Genomic DNA, 23035 nt, shown 5'->3' on the forward strand with positions numbered 1-23035 from the left:
CTTAGTACACGGCAGCACTTGCTGTCCTGCTCTGAGATGAGGTCCCCACTCTGCTCCTGCCCACTGGGCTGCCTGCTCTCCCCACGTGGCAAGCAGTTGTGCTGATGCTTAAATGGAAGCCTGGTCCCCTGTCTGATCCACTCTTGTCCCAGCACAGGTAGGTTGCCAGAGTTTGTTCCCCAGTGGAAATTTAAGCACCCTCAAGTGTCTTCCAAGCTTCTGAGTGAAAAGTTTTTGGCGTAAAAATAATTATGGGGTATAGTTTTATCTTTCTTTGTGGAGTGCGGCTCAGGGTTTTGCTCAGTAACCTTCCAGCTGACAGAAATGATACTGCAAACAAGAAATGCAGTTGTCCCCAAAGGCAGGTGACAAAGCAGCAGGAAAATTGTGCTGCTTTTTTCAAACATATGTTTTCCTTATGAGATATAGCAGTCTCTCTCCTAATAGGATTTCTTTTTTGTTTTCAAGTTCTTTCCTAGATTTTGAGTGTTGTTCTGTGTGGTTTTCTTTTACTTTTTCCCCAAGACCTCTTTAAACATCTTTCCCTCTGAAGAACAGGATCTTTCCGCTTTGCCATAATCCTCGTATACAGTTTACTTTCTGATCAAACTCAGAGAAATCTTGTCTGCTTTCTCACAGCCTCATCCAGGCACGAGCCCATGAATCAGTGGAGGGGCAGCCCTCTCCTGCTCTGTAGCCCCCCTGGCAGGATGGTCCTGAGGAAGACCCATTAACCTTTTTGCCTTCACTATTTCCACCTGTAAAATAGGGAGCTGTCTTTTATTAGCTAAAGATTAGTCTCTCTTCTTTAGCTTTACTGATTGTTTGTCGTCATTGTTGCTTGTGGTTTTAATTGTTCTATGTCCTAGAAGCTAATAGATATTTTTCCTGTAACATTTCTCAAGCAATTACTGAGAGCCTAAGAGGGCAAAGATGAGCAGAGCCTGGTCCTGCACCGTGAGTTTTTTTTTTTTTTTTAATTTTTTTTAACATCTTTATTGGAGTATTGATTGCTTTACAGTGGTATGTTAGTTTCTGCTTTATAACAAAGTGAATCAGCTATACATATATCCCCATATCCCCTCCCTCTTGCATCTCCCTCCCACCCTCCCTATCCCACCCCTCTAGGTGGTCACAAAGCACCGAGCTGATCTCCCTGTGCTATGTGGCTGCTTCCCACTAGCTATCGATTTTACATTTGGTAGTGTATATATGTCCATGCCACTCTCTCACTTTGTCCCAGCTTACCCTTCCCCCTCCCTGTGTCCTCAAGTCCATTCTCTAGTAGGTCTGCATCTTTATTCCTGTCCTGCCCCTAGGTTCTTCATGACCATTTTTTTTCTTTTCTTTTTAGATTCCATATATATATGTGTTAGCATACGGTATTTGTTTTTCTCTTTCTGACTTACTTCACTCTGTATGACAGACTCTGGGTCCATCCACCTCACTAAAAATAACTCAGTTTCGTTTCTTTTCATGGCTGAGTAATATTCCATTGTATATATGTGCCACATCTTCTTTATCCATTCATCTGTCGATGGACACTTAGGTTGCTTCCATGTCCTGGCTATTGTAAATAGAGCTGCAGTGAACATTGTGGTACATGACTCTTTTTGAATTATGGTTTTCTCAGGGTGTATGCCCAGTAGTGGGATTGCTGGGTCATACGGTAGTTCTATTTTTAGTTTTTTAAGGAACCTCCATAACCGTTCTCCATAGTGGCTGTATCAATTTACATTCCCATCAACAGTGCAAGAGGGTTCCCTTTTCTCCACACCCTCTCCAGCATTTATTGTTTGTAGATTTTTTGATGATGGCCATTCTGACTGGTGTGAGGTGATACCTCATTGCAGTTTTGATTTGCATTTCTCTAATGATTAATGATGTTGAGCATTCTTTCATGTGTTTGTTGGCAATCTGTATATCTTCTTTGGAGAAATGTCTGTTTAGGTCTTCTGCCCAGTTTTGGATTGGGATGTTTGTTTTTTTGATATTGAGCTGGATGAGCTCCTTGTAAATTTTGGAGATAAATCCTTTGTCAGTTGCTTCGTCTGCAAATATTTTCTCCCATTCTGAGGGTTGTCTTTTCATCTTGTTTATGGTTTCCTTTGCTGTGCAAAAGCTTTTAAGTTTCATTAGGTCCCATTTGTTTACTTTTGTTTTTATTTCCATTTCTCTAGGAGGTGGGTCAAAAAGGATCTTGCTGTGATTTATGTCATAGAGTGTTCTGCCTGTGTTTTCCTCGAAGAGTTTGGTAGTGTCTGGCCTTACATTTAGGTCTTTAATCCATTTTGAGTTTATTTTTGTGTATGGTGTTAGGGAGTGTTCTAATTTCATTCTTTCACATGTAGCTGTCCAGTTTTCCCAACACCACTTATTGAAGAGCCTGTCTTTTCTCCATTGTATACTCTTGCCTCCTTTACCAAAAATAAGGTGACCATATGTGTGTGGGTTTATCTCTGGGCTTTCTATCCTGTTCCATTGATCTATATTTCTGTTTTTTTGCCAGAACCATACTGTCTTGATTACTGTAGCTTCGTAGTATAGTCTGAAGTCTGGGAGCCTGATTCCTCCAGGTTCATTTTTCTTCTCAAGATTGCTTTGGCTGTTTGGGGTCTTTTGTGTTTCCATACAAATTGTGAAATTTTTTGTTCTAGTTCTATGAAAAATGCCAGTGGTAGTTTGATAGGGATTGCATTGAATCTGTAGATTGCTTTGGGTAGTGTAGTCATTTTCACAATGTTGATTCTTCCAATCTGAGAACATGGTATATCTCTCCATCTGTTTGTATCATCTTTAATTTCTTTCATCAGTGTCTTATAGTTTTCTGCATACAGGTCTTTGTCTCCTTAGGTAGGTTTATTCCTAGGTATTTTATTCTTTTTGTTGCAAGGGTAAATGGGAGTGTTTCCTTAATTTCTCTTTGAAATTTTTCATCATTAGTGTATAGGAATGCAAGAGATTTCTTGCACCGTGAGTTTTGAGGCAACTGGGTAATTGCAAGTATCACTCGAGTGTGGAGGGCAGACACCACCCTGGAGGCTTTACATCATTCCTTCAATCCATACATAGAACCTTAACATTATCTTTATAATCTTAGCATAAGTCTCAGGTTGCAGATGAGAATCCAAAGGTCAGAGAAGATCTGTTTTCTCCACGTCTCACAGTGTGTGCCAGGCTGAGTGATATTCAGAGCCAGCGTGTTTCTCCTACGTCTATCATTATTTGGCAGTGGACTGAAGAAATGGGAAATCTGGGGAAATGAGATGCATTCTCTAAAATGAAAAAGGAGCCCATTTCAAGTCTCCTGCTTCCCCAAATAAAGCAGTGAAACTGTCTTGGCAGGAGGAGGGATGGATCCCAGGTGATGGCTATGCTCTTGTATAGCCATCCCGAGAAAGAGCCTTTTCCTCTACTCACAGTGCTCTCTCCTGACCCCGCAGGCACTGGCCCAGGCCATCAGGGAAGCCAGGGAGCAGCACCCCGACATGTCGGTCACGAGGGTGGTGGTGCACAAAGAAACCGAGCTGGACGAGGGGGAAGAGTAAGGTAAGAGCCTCGTCGTCGGGGCCTTTCTCATGACTGTTCTGTATTCCTGAACCTGCCGAGCGATGCGAAAGGTATGTCTGCATCATGGTGCCTGTCTCCTTCAGTTCATCTGATCTTTCAGACTATCATCTCTGAGTACATCTGCTCGGGTGACCTGCATATAGTTAATTATAAACTCTGTGGACCACCGGGCATCATGTGGTGTTAATAACTGCCATGTATTGAGAGCCGCTAATAATCAACATTTATATGTTACGTTACTATTTGTAAAGCACATTAATATAAGTTATCTCGGTGTTCACAAAGAGCCTGTTAGGAAGGTGCTATTGCTTTCCTTTAGATGAGGGATTTTTGTCATAGGGCCCCAAAGGGGAGATGAGTTAATCTTTTAAATGGAGACATTAAGAACTCTGTATCAGAGACGGAACCATAAAGGAAAAGATTGCTTTGAATGTATAAAGAGGTAAAAATTTGAGCCAAACCAACAAAAACAAAAGTAAAAGGTAAGTGATAAAGTTCAACATACCTGGCAGAGACAGGATTAATATCCTGAATATATTATATTAAGAAGCTCTGATGTGTCATCAAGAAATGTAAACACTTAAGTAGAAAAGTGAGTAGAGGATTAAGCAAGTAAACCATGTAGAAACTAAGTGAATAATGAGCAAAAAGTGTTCAGCCTCAGTATTGTTTACATCAACACAAGTGAAAAATTCACTTCTGAATCTGGCAAAGTTTATGTTTTTAGCCAGGGTTGGGGAGGTGAGGGGGCGTGGAATACACTTATGCTGCTGTATCAATTAGTAATATTTCCTGGAGGACAATTTGGCAAAAACCCACGTCAGATATGCTTACCGTTTAAACCACTGTGAGAAACTTATCTTAAATAATCAGAGACGGATACAAAGATTTACCTACAAGAGTATCACATGTTTATATATACTAGGAAGAAATTTGAAACAATCTAAATGGCCAGCAGTAGGGAGTGGTTATACATTATGCTGCTTCCATGTGATGGCAAAATACATATAGCCTTTCAAAGTTGTGTTAAAGAATTCTTAAAAACTGAGTAGGTGTTCCTGATCATGTACGTATTAGGGCTTTAAAAAGCAGGTTTTATCACACAGCGCATATACTAAATATTGCATTTTTGTTTTTAAAATGATCCGTACATTGGTCAGTTGATAGATAGATCCCCACTGGAGGGGCTGGTCACAGAACCTGTCTTCCTCCTTGTGGCAAGGCCAAGTGCTCTCCCGTCATAGGGCGTGAGGGGTCCTACAAGTGCACAGCCTCCCCTCTGACTTACTAACGTTTGCCAATCTGATAGATATGAAATGGCATACAACTTAAGACATACGACATATAACTTACTGCCATATAACTTTCTTGCAGATTCTTGATAGATTCTGGATACTAATCCTTTGTCAGTTTTATGTGTTACAGATATCTTTCTTTGCGGTTTGTCCTTTATTATTAATATAGGGCAATATATTAATACATTGAATGTAGTATTTAATATGTTAATATAGTTGAGTTATCAAGCTTTTCTTTATGGCTTATGCTTTTTCCATATCCTGAGGCGTTAAAGATGTTTTCAATCCAGAAATTTTAATGTTGCCTTTCATGGATCAATCCTTAATGTATCAGAAGTTTTTTCTGTGTGATTAGAAACAGTGATTTGTTTGTTTCCCATATAAGTAGCCAACGCTCCAGCCCTGTTTATTGAAGAGCCCGTCCTTGCCCCATCTAGTCTGTGGGTCAGATATCAAGTTTCTTATATGCGTGGGTGTGTTTCTGAGCACATTCATTTCTATCAGTCTGTGTGTCTGTCCCTGCTCCAGTGCCATATAGCTTTAAAATGAGACTTGGTATCTAGGAGGACAACACTCCCCAGTTCTTTGTCTTCAAGAACGTCTTGGCTGTTCTGGGCTCCTTCTGTTACATATAAATTTCAGAATCAGAGTGTTAGGTTCTAAGATATCCTGTGGTATTTTGATTGGAATTGCATCTGCTCTGTAGCACAGTATACTGAGAATTACACCTTTATGATATCGTCTTCTTTTCCACAAATATTAACATCTTTCCATTTATATAGATCTTCTTTAATGTCTTTCAATAAAATTGTATAATTTTTTTTCCCCAGAAGCTGTTGCTGGCATAGGGAGATACAACTAACTTTTCAGTATTGCTCTTATATCTAGCAACCTTACTCTTTATGTTTTAGATGATGTTTTCAACACAGGGTGTATAAAGGGCCTACGAGCAGAAATCATTTAAAGTTTTGGCACAAGCACAGTATCTGTTTTACCTAAATTAATGTGCTATGTTACATGCAAGTCTGAGAACATCCTTAGCTAGGAGTCAGAAGGTCAAGTACTGTGTTTTAATCTTGCCAGATCTCAAACTATATGGGACGTTGGGCAAGTCAGTGGGGCTGGTACAATGTACCTTTTCTACTTATATATAATATGACAATGAATGGGAAGATTGAGTGTTGTACAAATGTAAAAATAATGTGTATTTCTCCTCTAAATTCTATGAATCAGTTACTTAATCAGGAATATGAGACAAAAACTAGTGACCACTAGCATTACCAGCACTTGACCTTCATTTGTGGTATTTTAATAAGTTTTTAAATAAATTAGTTATGTCATTTATTCTTAACACCTTATATTCATTTGTTCAGTGGAGACGCACACACACACACAGCCTTTGAAGTTTGCCTATCTCGGAGGCCATCTTTTATAAGCAGCCTTGTTAAACAAATTTGGGAGGTTAAAGTGTAAATTCACATGTAAGGTGAGCAAACTAGATAAATTTGGAAAGATTCATTTATTCATTGAAAAATATTTAGCAAGTGCCAAAATATGCTAGGCTAGCTTAGGCAGTGAGGATTCGGATTGTCACATTGGTCGACAACACAGTCCCGGTTCCCCTCCTCAGGAAGGATCCACTCCAGGAGGGGAGGTGTCAATATTAACAAATAAACAGAATGTAATTGCATATCTGATAAATGCTCTGAAGGAAATAATGTGCGATGAGAGAACAAAATAGGGGGCTTGAACTATTATCAATTTAACCTGTTACTTGGGAAACAGAATTTGAGTTGCAATCTGAAGGACAAATGGGAGCTACCTCAGTGTCTCACAGTCATTTTAGCATCTCCGCTCCTGACTGGCCGCACTTGTTCTTGAAAAATTTCCTTTGCTGACGCGGGTCAGGGCTGGGAAGAATGTGTTTCCACTGTTTCAGCTACCCTCTGGCTGCCCTGCCAGAATCCCACAGAGGCAGCAGTGGGTCAAGGCAAAGAGCAGGACCAGGACAGTATCCCGACATCAGAAAAGAAGAAGAAAGAACTATGTGTGATGTATCGGTCCCGTCTCCCTTTTCGGGCGTGAAAAGCTCTCCTCGTGGTCTGACCTGACCTCTTCCTTTGGAGTAGCTCTGACCTCTTGATCAAGCATTGAGCGTGGCAGGTGGGGAAACAGAAAGACGGTCAAAGAACAATGTGCCGAGGACTGAACTCCCGGTCTGCTTCCCCAGGCTGGGCGGTGGCCAGCGGTGAGGCAGAGGGGCTGAGTGCAGCTCCATGAACAAGAAAACGCTTAGAGGAGCACTTGCCTTGATCTCTGTATCGTTTTTATTTCCTCTTAAGGACTACTCCCTCCTGCTATTTTATCCTAAATGCATATTTATGAGCCCTTGAATGGACACAAAATGTTACTGACCTTGTCACCGCTAGAACGGTGTCCCCTCTGGTCCTGAGGAGGGAGAAAAGCCCAGGCTTGGTGGTGTGGTCTGCGTGGTCCGGGAAAGAAGGAGCCCCAGGAGGGGGAACGCACGACCCTGCTTCAGCTGGTGCCGTAAGCTCTGTGAACGCAGACTTCAGACGAGCCTCTCAGACTCCTGCAGTAATCATTGCCGTTGCATGAAAAAGTGAACGACGCCTCCTTTTCATTGGAAAGCAGTGAGCAGCCCAATGAAAACATGATACAGGAGCAGCCTCTCATCCATTCACTCGTTTTATTCTTTTCTGTCGTTATTGTTCGTTATACAGATATTATGGAAGTCTCATTAGGTATCATCTACTGTTTTACCACTGAGATTTCAAATCAAGGTCTGTACTCACAGACAGTAAAGCAGCGGTAGCAGCATAGTCTCAAGTTTTATCAGAGGCTCTGGACTGAGTTTCGTGGGAACAAGAAGGCGAGATCTCTGAATCAGGATGGGGCCTCAGAGGTGGCTTCTCACTGGAGCTTCACGGCGAGTTGGAGTGAGCCCAGAGAGGGAAGGCGTGGAAAGGGGGCAATTCAGGCAGGATCTGGTACTGTGCACCAGACACTCCAAGAACGGGGCAAAATCAGATGCAGCTGCCTCGCAGGGCACTTGAAGCAGAGTCATGGGAGATGAGGGCACAGAAGGGCAGAGGCCCCATCACAAAGAGTCTTAGGAGCCAAGCAGGAGGCTGAAATTTATCCTGAAAAGCTGTGGGGTACTCCTTTGTATATGAGAGGTGGTGAGGAGATAAAGGCTTGTGACTTGTTGACCGTTTGCATGAGGATATGGAAGTTAGTGAGTTGGGAGGACAGAGGAGTGGGGAAAAATGCCAGATAACGCCCAGGTTTCTGGCTTGGACAAACGGGTCGATGGTGATACCTGTAATTTCAGTCATGGAACACATGAATTTCATTTTTCACATGTCATGTGCCATGTGACCAGTCCTTTCAGTTTAGCTGTCTTAAAGCAAAGATGGAAGATGGCGGAAGAGTAAGACGCAGAGATCACCTTCCTCCCCACGGATACACCAGAAATACAGCTACACGTGGAACAACTCCTACAGAACACCTACTGAACGCTGGCAGAAGACCCCAGACCTCCCAAAAGGCAAGAAACTCCCCACATACCTGGGTAGGGCAAAGCGGAGAGATCCGCACACAGAGGATCGGTGCCGAGCGGCACTCACCAGCCCGAGAGGCTTGTCTGCTTGCCCGCCGGGGCGCGCAGCGCTGGAAGCTGAGGCTCGGGCTTCGGTCAGAGCGCAGGGAGAGGACTGGAGCTGGCGGCGAGAACTCAGCCTGAAAGGGGCTAATGTGCCACAGCTAGCCGGGAGGGAGTCCGTGAAAACTCTGGAGCTGCCGAAGAGGCAAGAGACTTTTTCTTCCCTCTTGGTTTCCTGGTGCGCGAGGAGAGGGGATTAAGAGCGCTGCTTAAAGGGGCTCCACGGACGGGCGCGAGTCGCGACTGAAAGCGCGGAGCCCAGTGACAGGCGTGGGACGCTGGGGCTGCTGCTGCCGCCGCCAAGAAGCCTGTGTGCGAGCGCAGGTCACTGCCCACACCGCCCTTCCGGGAGCCTGTGCAGCCCGCCACTGCCGGGGTCCCGGGATCCAGGGGCGGCTTCCCTGGGAGAACGCACGGCGCGCCTCGGGCTGGTGCAACGTCACGCCGACCTCTGCCGCTGCAGGCTCGCCCCGCACTCCGTGCCCCTCCCTCCCTCCCGGCCTGAGTGAGCCAGAGTCCCCGAAGAGGCTGCTCCTTTAACCCTGTCCTATCTGAGCGAAGAGCAGACGCCCTCCGGCTACCTACACGCAGAGGCGGGGCCAAATCCAAAGCTGAGACCCAGGAGCTGTGAGAACAAAGAAGAGAAAAGGAAACCTCTCCCAGCAGCCTCAGAAGCAGCGGATTAAAGCTCCACAATCAACTTGATGTATCCTGCATCTGTGGAATACATGAATAGACAACACATCATCCCAAATTGAGGAGCCCGGAGTCAGTGCTGTGCCTCTGAGGTGGGAGAGCCAACTTCAGGACACTGGTCCACAAGAGACCTCCCAGCTCCACATAATATCAAACGGCGAAAATCTTCCAGAGATCTCCATCTCAACACCAGCACCCAGCTTCACTCAACGACCAGTAGGCTACAGTGCTGGACACCCTGAGCCAAACAACTAGCAAGACAGGAACACAACGCCACCCATTAGCAGAGAGGTGGCCTAAAATCATAAAAAGTCCACAGACACCCCAAAACACACCACCAGACGTGGACCTGCCCACCAGAAAGACAAGATCCAGCCTCATCCACCAGAACACAGGCACTAGTCCCCTCCACCAGGAAGCCTACACAACCCACTAAACCAACCTTAGCCACTGGGGACAGACACCAAAAACAACAGGAACTACGAACCTGCAGCCTGCAAAAAGGAGACCCCAAACACAGTGACATAAGCAAAATGAGAAGACAGAAAAACACACAGCAGGAGAAGGAGCAAGATAAAAACCCACCAGACCTAACAAATGAAGAGGTAATAGGCACTCTACCTGAAAAGGAATTCAGAATAATGATGGTAAAGATGATCCAAGATTCTATTTCCCATATCCAAAATCTTGGAAATAGAATGGACAAAATGCAAGAAACAGTTAACAAGGACCTAGAAGAACTAAAGATGAATCAAGCATCGATTAAAAACACAATAAATGAAATAAAAAATACTCTAGATGGGATCAATAGCAGAATAACTGAGGCAGAGGAACGGATAAGTGAGGTGGAAGATAAAATAGTGGAAATAACTGCTGCAGAGCAAAATAAAGAAAAAAGAATGAAAAGAACAGAGGACAGTCTCAGAGACCTCTGGGACAACATTAAACGCACCAACATTCGAATTATAGGGGTTCCAGAAGAAGAAGAGAAAAAGAAAGGGACTGAGAAAATATTTGAAGAGATTATAGTTGAAAACTTCCCTAATATGGGAAAGGAAATAGTTAATCAAGTCCAGGAGGCACAGAGAGTCCCATACAGAATAAATCCAAGGAGAAATACGCCAAGACACATATTAATCAAACTGTCAAAAATTAAACACAAAGAAATCATATTAAAAGCAGCAAGGCAAAAACAACAAATAACACACAAGGGAATCCCCATCAGGATAACAGCTGATCTCTCAGCAGAAACTCTGCAAGCCAGAAGGGAGTGGCAGGACATACTTAAAGTGATGAAGGAGAAAAACCTGCAACCAAGATTACTCTACCCAGCAAGGATCTCATTCAGATTTGATGGAGAAATTAAAACGTTTAAAGACAAGCAAAAGCTGAGAGAGTTCAGCACCACCAAACCAGCTTTACAACAAATGCTAAAGGAACTTCTCTAGGCAAGAAACACAACAGAAGGAATATACCTACAATAATGAACCCAAAACAATTAAGAAAATGGGAATAGGAACATACATATCGATAATTACCTTAAATGTAAATGGACTAAATGCTCCCACCAAAAGACACAGAGTGGCTGAATGGATACAAAAACAAGACCCATCTATATGCTGTCTACAAGAGACCCACTTCAGACCTAGAGACACATACAGACTGAAAGTAAGGGGATGGAAAAAGATATTCCATGCAAATGGAAACCAAAAGAAAGCTGGAGTAGCAATTCTCATATCAGACAAAATAGACTTTAAAATAAGGACTACTAGAAGAGACAAAGAAGGACACTACATAATGATCAAGGGATCGATCCAAGAAGAAGATATAACAATTGTAAATATTTATGCACCCAACATAGGAGCACCTCAATACATAAGGCAAATACTAACAGCCATAAAAGGAGAAATCGACAGTAACACAATCATAGTAGGGGACTTTAACACCCCACTTTCACCAATGGACAGATCATCCAAAATGAAAATAAATAAGGAAACACAAGCTTTAAATGATACATTAAACAAGATGGACTTAATTGATATTTATAGGACATTCCATCCAAAAACAACAGAATACACATTTTTCTCAAGTGCTCATGGAACATTCTCCAGGATAGATCACATCTTGGGTCACAAATCAAGCGTTGGTAAATTTAAGAAAATTGAAATTGTATCAAGTATCTTTTCCGACCACAATGCTATGAGACTAGATATCAATTACAGGAAAAGAGCTGTAAAAAATACAAACACATGGAGGCTAAACAATACACTACTTAATAACGAAGTGATCACTGAAGAAATCAAAGAGGAAATTAAAAAATACCTAGAAACAAATGACAATGGAGACACGACGACCCAAAACCTATGGGATGCAGCAAAAGCAGTTCTAAGAGGGAAGTTTATAGCAATACAATCCCACCTTAAGAAACAGGAAACATCTCGAATAAACAACCTAACCTTGCACCTAAAGCAATTAGAGAAAGAAGAACAAAAACATCCCAAAGTTAGCAGAAGGAAAGAAATCATAAAAATCAGATCAGAAATAAATGAAAAAGAAATGAAGGAAACGATAGCAAAGATCAATAAAACTAAAAGCTGGTTCTTTGAGAAGATAAACAAAATTGATAAACCATTAGCCAGACTCATCAAGAAAAAAAGGGAGAAGACTCAAATCAATAGAATTAGAAATGAAAAAGGAGAAGTAACAACTGACACTACAGAAATACAAAAGATCATGAGAGATTACTATAAGCAACTCTATGCCAATAAAATGGACAACCTGGAAGAAATGGACAAATTCTTAGAAATGCACAACCTGCCAAGACTGAATCAGGAAGAAATAGAAAATATGAACAGACCAATCACAAGCACTGAAATTGAAACTGTGATAAAAAATCTTCCAACAAACAAAAGCCCAGGACCAGATGGCTTCACAGGTGAATTCTATCAAGCATTTAGAGAAGAGCTAACACCTATCCTTCTGAAACTCTTCCAAAATATAGCAGAGGGAGGAACACTCCCAAACTCATTCTACGAGGCCACCATCACCTTGATACCAAAACCAGGCAAGGATGTCACAAAGAAAGAAAACTACAGGCCAATCTCACTGATGAACATAGATGCAAAAATCCTCAACAAAATACTAGCAAACAGAATCCAACAGCACATTAAAAGGATCATACACCATGATCAAGTGGGGTTTATTCCAGGAATGCAAGGATTCTTCAATATACGCAAATCAATCAACGTGATACACCATATTAACAAATTGAAGGAGAAAAACCATATGATCATCTCAATAGATGCAGAGAAAGCTTTCGACAAAATTCAACACCCATTTATGATAAAAACCCTGCAGAAAGTAGGCATAGAGGGAACTTTCCTCAACATAATAAAGGCCATATATGACAAACCCACAGCCAGCATCGTCCTCAATGGTGAAAAACTGAAACCATTTCCACTAAGATCAGGAACTAGACAAGGTTGCCCACTTTCACCACTCTTATTCAACCTAGTTTTGGAAGTTTTAGCCACAGCAATCAGAGAAGAAAAGGAAATAAAAGGAATCCAAATTGGAAAAGAAGAAGTAAAGCTGTCACTGTTTGCAGATGACATGATACTATACATAGAGAATCCTAAAGATGCTACCAGAAAACTACTAGAGTTAATCAATGAATTTGGTAAAGTTGCAGGATACAAAATTAATGCACAGAAATCTCTGGCATTCCTATATACTGATGATGAAAAATCTGAAAGTGAAATCAAGGAAGCACTCCCATTTACCATTGCAACAAAAAGAATAAAATATCTAGGAATAAACCTACCTAAGGACACAAAAGACCTGTATGCAGAAAATTATAAGACACTGATGAAAGAAATTAAAGATGATACAAATAGATGGAGAGATGTACCATGTTCTTGGATTGGAAGAATCAACATTGTGAAAATGACTCTACTACCCAAAGCAATCTACAGGTTCAATGCAATCCCTATCAAACTACCACTGGCATTTTTCACAGAACTAGAACAAAAAATTTCACAATTTGTATGGAAACACAAAAGACCCCGAATAGCCAAAGCAATCTTGAGAACGAAAAATGGAGCTGGAGGAATCAGGCTCCCTGACTTCAGACTATACTACAAAGCTACAGTAATCAAGACAGTATGGTACTGGCACAAAAACAGAAAGATAGATCAATGGAACAGGATAGAAAGCCCAGAGTTAAACCCACGGACATATGGTCACCTTATCTTTGATAAAGGAGGCAGGAATGTACAGTGGAGAAAGGACAGTCTCTTCAATAAGTGGTGCTGGGAAAACTGGATAGGGACATGTAAAAGTATGAGATTAGATCACTCCCTAACACCATACACAAAAATAAGCTCAAAATGGATTAAAGACCTAAATGTAAGGCCAGACACTATCAAACTCTTAGAGGAACACATAGGCAGAACACTCTATGACATAAATCACAGCAAGATCCTTTTGGACCCACCTCCTAGAGAAATGGAAATAAAGACAAAAATAAATACATGGGACCTAATGAAACTTAAAAGCTTTTGCACAGCAAAGGAAACCATAAACAAGACCAAAAGACAACCCTCAGAATGGGAGAAAATATTTGCCAATGAAGCAACTGACAAAGGATTAATCTCCAAAATTTATAAGCAGCTCATGCAGCTCAATAACAAAAAAACAAACAACCCAATCCAAAAATGGGCAGAAGACCTAAATAGACATTTCTCCACAGAAGATATACAGACTGCCAACAAACACATGAAAGGATGCTCAACATCATTAATCATTAGAGAAATGCAAATCAAAACTACAATGAGATATCATCTCACACCAGTCAGAATGGCCATCATCAAAAAATCTAGAAACAATAAATGCTGGAGAGGGTGTGGAAAAAAGGGAACACTCTTGCACTGCTGGTGGGAATGTGAATTGGTACAGCCGCTATGGAGAACGGTATGGAGGTTCCTTAAAAAACTACAAATAGAACTACCATATGACCCAGCAATCCCACTACTGGGCATATACCCTGAGAAAACCATAATTCAAAAAGAGACATGTACCAAAATGTTCATAGCAGCCCTATTTACAATAGCCCGGAGATGGAAACAACCTAAGTGTCCATCATCGGATGAATGGATAAAGAAGATGTGGCACATATATACAATGGAATATTACTCAGCCATAAAAAGAAATGAAATTGAGCTATTTGTAATGAGGTGGATAGACCTAGAGTCTGTCATACAGAGTGAAGTAAGTCAGAAAGAGAAAGACAAATACTGTATGCTAACACATATATATGGAATTTAAGAAAAAAAAATGTCATGAAGAACATAGGGGTAAGACAGGAATAAAGACACAGACCTACTAGAGAATGGACTTGAGGATATGGGGAGGGGGAAGGGTAAGCTGTGACAAAGTGAAAGAGCGGCATGGACATATATACACTACCAAACGTGAGGTAGATAGCTAGTGGGAAGCAGCCGCATAGCACAGGGAGGTCAGCTCGGTACTTTGTGACCGCCTGGAGGGGTGGGATAGGGAGGGTGGGAGGGAGACGCAAAAGGGAGGGGTTATGGAAACATATGTATATGTATAACTGATTAAATTTGTTATAAAAAAAAATGGGAGAAAATAAAAAATATATGCATAAAAAAAAAAAAAAAAAAAAAGCAAAGATGTATTTTTTGTCCTCTGGTACTATAAGAGAGACCAACATGGGAATTATAGTGGAAGCTTGGAAGTGAATGTATAAGGCTCTGTCTTACACACACACACACACACACACATACACAGGACATGGTTAATTTGAAACTTACCAGATAGTCTGAGTGTTAAGAGGAAATGTAACAGAAGATTTGCTGGGTTCAAATCTACTTCATAGTTGTGTGACGTGTCCCGTTTATTTCATTTCTTTATGCCTCATGAACTGGAGGTGATAATAGAATCTATAGAGGGTTTGTTAATAAGGCATGTTGTAAGAACTTTTTATAACATAGAAGGCCAGCCATGAGCCCTTTTTGCTCTTAAAAATCAAATAAAAACTTCTACCCCAGAGATGTTGAGCTTGAGATGCACGTGAAATGTCTTCATGAAGAGGTCCAGGAAGTAGCCAAGAGCTGAGAGAGAGAGAGACAGACAGACAAGCAGACAGAACAGCAGGCTTCAGAGCAGGAGGTAGACACATCTGAATGTGTCATCCACTGATGAAGCCCTTGGTTTGAATGATGTTACCCAGGGCCAGGTCAGAGAGTCAGGGCCTGGGGAACAGAGGGGCTACAGGAGGAGTGAGAAGGGCAAGAAGATAGAAAACAGGGAGATAAGGCGGCCACGGAAGCTGCCAGAGAAGCTAGCTCCAAGAAGGAGAGCATAATCAGCATTAAATATGGCAGAGAAATCAGGTGCCTGTGTCCTTTGGAATTGTCGGTACAGAATCTACCTGGGAGCTTTATCAGAGTTCGTTCAGTCAAATAGTGGAGATGGAGCCTGTAACAGGTTGAGGAAATAGGATTTACACAGAGTGCTTTCGAGAAGCAGGAAAACTCAGTAATTGGCGTTTTGCTTTTCTGTCCACCTTGCCTGCCTTCATCTGAGAAGACAGAGCATTGGTCTGACAGAGCCACTGGAGCTAGTGCAGTGATTACTAAAAACCTGGTACATCCATCATTCCTTTGAGACTGTCAGGTGGACCCTGAGTTCCAGTCCCCAACCCGCAATAAATAACTCTCAGTTGTGTTGCTCTCTGTGCTAGCCTGCGTCTATGAACACCAGTTTCTAAACACGATAATATTGTGTTCCAACCAACATTTCAAAGTCAGGGTGATGTTCACGGTTTCAAAATGAACTCGCAAAAACAACAGGAAACTAGCATCAGCTGTCTAACTACCCTGACAGGAGGGAAGAATGGCGTTGGCTGAATGGAGCTCTAGCCGATCACGAGCTACTCATTTACATGCGAGCGTCTCCCTGTCCCTGAAAGAAAAGCACCAGCCTATTGGCTTCCAGATGACGATTTTCAATTCAGGGATGTTTCAGGCATGTCGGTTTCAGTTGTGTTGCATTTTTATTTTATAAGTTTGCCTAGTTGTACTACTCTCGTACCAGAAATTAGCATTTTATTACAGCTTAGTTTTCAATATAAGTTAATCAAACATAACATGAAGACTTCTACCTAGAAATGAAAAGCCATTTTGGATTTAGTGAGTTTTAGGCACTGCCAGTTTTCACTCTGGATTGCTGGGGAATACTCTGTTTAACATTTATAAATCTGGCAGGTGCTATCAGTGAGTCACAATATATTTGAACTACCCAACAGAAGAGGCGCTGGATGCCCCTGCCATTGTGCGTTCATTAGCACCTGGGACTCACTGATTCCCCGGAGTTTGCTCTTGGACAGAATCATTACTGACTGTTGTTTTTACAAATGAAACTATATGTATTTTTTCTGGCAACAAAAAAGCAGAGGCGGTCATAATTTTTTGAAAGAGAAAGATGGTAGAAAATGTAAGTGACCCATAATTGCTCTGCTGCTAGAGATAGATAATCCCTTTCACAGTGTATATATACTTGTAAGCACATACTCAGATGCACTCACATGTGTTCTCACACCTCTATTTCTATAGGCTGATCCTGTTGATTCTATAACATATCCGGCTTTTTTCTCCACTTCACAGTACCTTGTAGATAAGTTTGCCCATCATTATCTCATCATTTTCCAACAGCCATCGAATAGATGCAGGATGGTTTACTTGACCCCTATTAATGGGCATTTAGGCTATTCCTCAGTTTTCACAAGTAAATTCACAGCTGCAAAGATTATACTTGTGTGTACATTTGGGGGGCATTAACTTCATTGTTTCTCTAGGACAGATATTTTTAAAAATTAGAGTTGGTGTGTTAAAGGTTTCTTTTTGACATAGTGCCCACCTGCCCTCCTTAGAGGTTCTACAAAGTTAGACGCCCACTAGCAGTTTAAGAATATCCCCGTTTCCCCGCATCCTTGCCAGCACTAAAGATTATACGACATTTGAAAAGTCTTTGCCAACCTGGTGAGGAAAGAGCATTTGTCCCCCCCCCCCTTTTTTTAAATTGTGAGGAAAGAGCATTTTTTAATTGTTACTATTGTTCATTGCTAAGGAGGTCACAGTACACATATTCAAACATATATAAATATATGTGCACACAAACACAATTTGCATTTCTTTGAATTGCCGGTTTGGGTCCTTTGTCCATGTATCTATTCAGGTGTTTATCATCTTTTATCTTTTACAGAGTTAAGGTTATTAATCTCTTAGTCACAAATGCTGGGTGTTTTCTCCAGTTTTTCATTATTTTGGGGAATTTAAAGTGGCACCGAAAAGAGGGGGAGAGAGCAAGACAAAATTGACAAACAGGAGACAGGCAGGCCGTATCCAGAGTTTTGGTTTGTTTTTCAGCCCAAACAGTATGTCACGGAATTTGAGTTAATTATTAATGCTTAAAATGGAAAGATATTTAGCGATTCGAGAAACATCAGAAGCTCTAACACCGAGCATGCTTTCTCTCAAGGCTGCAATGGCTCAGTACGTGCAGCCACTTTAGGGGAAGGAGGGGCTCTCCAAGTCCCCAGTGTCTCTTCCTCCCATCTCTTCATGTTGAGGTCCCGGTGCCCCGTCTCCCCACTTAATGTTACCCAGCCAGCCTCTGAGGAGTGTGGAGGTGGTAGTTATGACTTTAATGTACCCTAGTGCAGGGTGTATTTAAGAGTATGGGAATTAAAAGAATATTTAATTTAAAACTGCATATAGACCATCTTCTCCCCCCCTCTTTTTAAGAGGAAATAGAATCCTAGAGATTTGCCATAGGTCCCTTCTCTATAAGAACCAGCAAATACCATCCATGTGTAGAGCTGAGTATAGTTTCATTTGTTTCAAGAACTTGTCTAATGTTAGATATCTCAGATACTAGCTTTTAAATAGTAATTTTAAATTTTAATGTAAACTTGTGGGTAGGTTAGGACAGAATTTTGCTGGGGGAATGAATTAATAAGTCTGTGTGTATGTGTGTGTGTTTTTAAGATACTCCTGTGCTCATGAGGATTACAGTCCCAGGACATGTTGGCCCTATGTTTATTTAACTCTCATGCATCAAAATAGTTAGTATTAGAGCAAGTGAGAATCTAGTCTTGTTCTGTTCAGCATGGTAGCCAGTACTCACGTGTGGCTCTTGAGCATTTGAAATGTATTCCAAATTGAGCATTGAAATGCTGTTCCAAATAGAGATGTCCTGTAAGTATAAAATAACATACTGGATGCTGCAGAGGTAAGGAAAAATTCTTAACTAATAAGTGACGGAGTTGGGTCTGGAGATGAATTGTTTTGATTCCCACTAACCTTCCTATTTAATGAAAATATGAAACGAACATTAAGTGAGTTCTATTCATATATAGTTCAAAGACGTTTTTCTAAAAGATAAGGGTTTTGTTACTGTTTTTCTAAAGCACAACTTTTATTTGATACTACAGAGAAATTTTTTTCATCTCTACTCATGAACCTAAGATTGACAAAAGCTTAGCTAGAATAAAGTATACCGAGTGTGCCTTACTGTAGTCCATTTGTTATTTAAAAGAAGCTTTAAGATTTTGTGGAATGCTTTCATATCAAGTTCTCACAAGATTTGAACTCAGCAGAGTGAATGAGAAGACCTTCCTCTAGCTTTAGGGCCAAATACTAACTACTCTTAGAAATCTTTGTCAAAGCTTCAGATTTGGGAGATTCGGGAAAACCAGTTTTTTAAAGAACTAAGAGTCCTCCTGGGATATCACAGAAGTGTTATTCAACAAAAGAGAACAGAAAAATGAACCTGAAATTTTTTCCACTTAAATCAGCAGATGAAACTAATGGTGAGGACAGGCAGTAGTGCTTTGTTCCTAGAATACAATTCTGTTTATTTTTCCCCTCCCAAGCCCTTGCTTTGCAGCCTGGCCTTGCCTTGCAGATTAGTTGCTATTACTTCATTCATGGATTCATTAATGTATATTGGGAACATACTGCGTTCAAGGGACTATGGTAGTTGTGAGAAAGGTAAATGCATAGGAGCAAGTGTACAAATAACATACAGGGTAAAAAATAGTGTTTAAAGAGAAGCCTAGGACTTCCCTGGTGGCACAGTGGTTAAGAATCCTCCTGCCAATGCAGGGGACATGGGTTCGATCCCTGGTCTGGGAAGATCCCACACGCCACGGAGCAACTAAGCTCGTGCAACACAGCTACTGAGCCTGCACTCTAGAGCTGGTGCGCCTAGAGCCCATGCTCTGCAACAAGAGAAGCCACTGCAGTGAGAAGCCCGTGCACCACAACGAAGAGTAACCCCCCCTCTCGCTGCAACTAGAGAAAGCCCACGCACTGCAACGAAGACCCAACACAGCGATAGATAGATAGATTGATAGATAGATAGATAGATAGATAGATAGAAGCCTAGCTAAAGGGCTATGAGAGTCAACAGGAGAAACTGTTTCTGGTTGGCAGATCAGGGAAGACTTCCCCGAAAAGGAGCAGAAAGCTGTGTGCAGAGTGCGAGGAGGATTTGAACATACAGAGAGGGGCAGAGAGGAGAGAGCACATAGGAAAACCACGGGCTGGACATCAGGAGAAGCAAATCCTACGTTGTGTCTGTGTGTTGAATTCCATCAGGGGCTGGAAAGATTTGTCAAAGGCGAATTGCAAAGGGGATTACACTCCGTGTTAGTACCTTAGTTTAGGCTTTGCTCTATAGATCATCTGCGTAAGGGAAGAGAGCATTTTCAGCACCATCCTTCAGTAAGATTAATTTCTCAGTGGTGTGCAGGATTGATGTGAAAGGATGCTTGATTGGATGAAGTACCCTGTAAAGAAACCATTATACTGGTTCATGCAATTATTAATGGGGAAACTGAACTGGACATCTCTGTCTTTAAGAGGAGAGTTGAATTGGGTTTGGAAGTAAAACCAGGAATGAAATATCATATGTGAGAACCCATAATAATAGTATCAGCTCACATTTAATGAGTGCCTACTCTGTGCTGAGCTTTGTTGGAGAACTTTGCCATTTATTTCAGTTAGTTCTTACAGTCACTTAGGATGTAGATGACAACACCGAGGCCTGGAGAGGTTAAGTCCCTCCCCCAGTCACACAGTCGGTGAGTAGCAGAGCCAGAGTTGACCGTCCGTCAGTCTGAATCCACACTGCGTATTGCTTTGCTGAGGGATTCATGATGGGAACCTTTCAAGTAACAAACTCCCACTGATGTAGTTGAAACACACTTCATTTTAGAAAAATTTATTTTGGACAGAATGTCTTTGAAGTTGCAGCTACGATATGTAGCTAAACGAACAATACAACCATTATTTTATAAAATAATCATGTTTAAAAATGAGGCAAAATTGATGATGCTTTCATTTGACAGGATATTCCGAAATTGTGGTGTGTAGTAATTCTTTAGGTGGAGTGACTGGAATGTGCGTAAAGGCTCTAACACAAAGATGACTCTTAGCTTTAAAGAAAACCCATTTAATTGGCCTGCCGAGATCACTGACAGCTCACCCTTTCCTCAGAGGTCAGGGAACATGACTGGCTTAAAAACTGAAAGAGATTTGACGATTACAGGGTGGGAGGAAAAGGAGATGCTCTTCCTAAAACGCCCTCTGGAGGGGAAATAACTGCAGCTAAGAGAGGCAGAGACAAGCCTTTTTTTTTTTTTTTTTAAAGAAACATATTTATTGGAGTATAATTGCTTTCCAATGGTGTGTTAGTTTCTGCTGTATAACAAAGTGAATCAGCTATACATATACATATACATATATCCCCATATCTCCTCCCTCTTGTGTCTCCCTCCCACCCTCCCTATCCCACCCGTCTACCTCTAGGTGGTCACACAGCACTGCGCTGATCTCCCTGTGCTATGCGGCTGCTTCCCACTAGCTAGCTATTTTACATTTGGTAGTGTATATATGTCCATGCCACTCTCTCACTTCGTCCCAGCTAACCCTTCCCCCGCCATGTCCTCAAGTCCATTCTGTACGTCTGCGTCTTTATCCCTGTCCTGCCCCTAGGTTCTTCAGAACTGAGACAAGCCTTTTTTGTTTTGTTTTGTTTGAGAACAAATGGAAATTCAGGGAAAACATCTCAAAATTGACTCTCCTGGAAGCAAAAGTACTTAATTGACTTGTGGTGCTAGCAAGCTTTGAACTGAATTTTTGTCTTTGAAGTGAAATTATGTTGGCGTGTATGTTAGCAAGCACAATATATCTGGTACTCAGAGGGGACAAAGATCAGGGGGCCAAGCTTGTCCTGAAAGACCTAAATCTGAGACATGAGCCTCAAAGGGCCCACGTGAGAGCCTCCTAAGAAAAGACCAACCCCCAAAAGAGCATTAATATACTCAGGCAAACCAAGGAATACAAAACCATTTTGCTGAATTATTTGTAGAAGAGATATTGAGTGCCATTTGACCGAAAAGGAAAAAACACTAGATTTCATTTTTCCTTCTGTATTCAGAAGCCACACAAATATCTGTGAGAGCAGGAAACGCCAGTAGGTTAGGGAGCAGATTCCATAGAAGCAGTTCTCAAGCTTAATGGTCTCAGGAACACTTAAAAATTATTGAAGAGCCCAAAGAGTTTTTTGTTTATGTGAATTTTATTAATTGAAATTTGATCTATTTATATTATAAATCAAATAGTTTTCAAGATATTTATTCAGTTAAAAATAATCACCTAATGAAAGAAGCCTGTCTGAAAAGGTATCATGTACTGTATGATTCTAACTATATGCCATCCTGGAAAAGGCAAAATGACTAAGACAGTAAAAAGATCTGTGGTTGCCACTGACCCCACTAGAAGAGTCTCTAAATATTGGGAAGCTATCAAGCTCAAGGTGGCCGAAATACAATTTCCAAGAGTTATAATTTTCACATGAAAGCTTGAATTTTATCATTGGCAACAAGTTCTGTCAGTTGTTTGCCTTGAAGTGACAGGCTCATCTCATTTTCAAGAAAATGCCTGCCAAATATCCAAATTGAGCAACGTCGTTTGTCAGTAATTCTTTCAAGTAAAGAAAGTGTTTTAATGAAAACAGCAGCTTCAACTCACAATTCAAACATTCATACAAATTCACTTTCCTCCTAGACATCTACTGTACTTCTCTGTATGCAGCAGGAATGTGTTATGCATACGTTCCATTTCATCACACAGAATATTAAAAAGATGTACTCCAGGGTAGAGATGTAAGAAAATTAATATTCTTTTCTGTTTCATCCAGGACATCCTTAAGTGAAACTGGCTTGCTTGCTTGCTTGCTTTTTATTTCACTGTGAGTGCATGGTGGTAAAGAATGCAGTGACTTCGGGTACAGTTTGGTGTCACTGCCTTCACCTGTGCTAAGATGCCAACAGGTTTACTGACCATTGTTTCTGCATCATCAGTGAAAATGTCCACACCTGACAAGGGTAGAGAGTGTCTTAGGATGATTATGAAATAGTTTTGACTTTATAACCCCCTGCAAGAGCCATGGTGACCCCCAAGGTCTGCAGACCACAATTTGAGAACTGGTGGGTCTAAATTATAGTGTTAATACAAACATTGTAAGAATTGACTATTTCCTGGTCTAACCACATAGAAATTTATCATACTTTCATTTTTGGCTCTAGGATTTTATATTCTTACAATGAAAATTCTGTTTTAAAATTAAATGTGCAAATTGAGAGCCAAGAAAGAATAAAATGAAAGTTTAGAAATAACTGAAATTCATAAACTATCAT

The 23035-nt window shown here is 41.2% G+C and overlaps 1 protein-coding gene across 15 annotated transcripts in view; it reads left to right on the plus strand.

Moving 5' to 3' along the window:
- Nucleotides 1-23035, plus strand: part of EPB41L2 (erythrocyte membrane protein band 4.1 like 2) — a 275854-nt gene that overhangs the window by 192396 nt on the left and 60423 nt on the right. For all 15 annotated transcript variants that reach the window (XM_082633258.1, XM_082633264.1, XM_082633256.1 and 12 more), the window contains one exon: nucleotides 3444-3549. In XM_082633258.1, the coding sequence (XP_082489384.1) occupies nucleotides 3444-3548 (105 nt within the window). In that variant the 3' untranslated portion in view covers nucleotide 3549. The remainder of the gene's footprint in view (nucleotides 1-3443; nucleotides 3550-23035) is intronic.

Source organism: Mesoplodon mirus (genome assembly GCF_964341445.2).
Source record: "Mesoplodon mirus genome assembly, chromosome: 10".
Classification (NCBI taxonomy): domain Eukaryota; kingdom Metazoa; phylum Chordata; class Mammalia; order Artiodactyla; family Ziphiidae; genus Mesoplodon; species Mesoplodon mirus.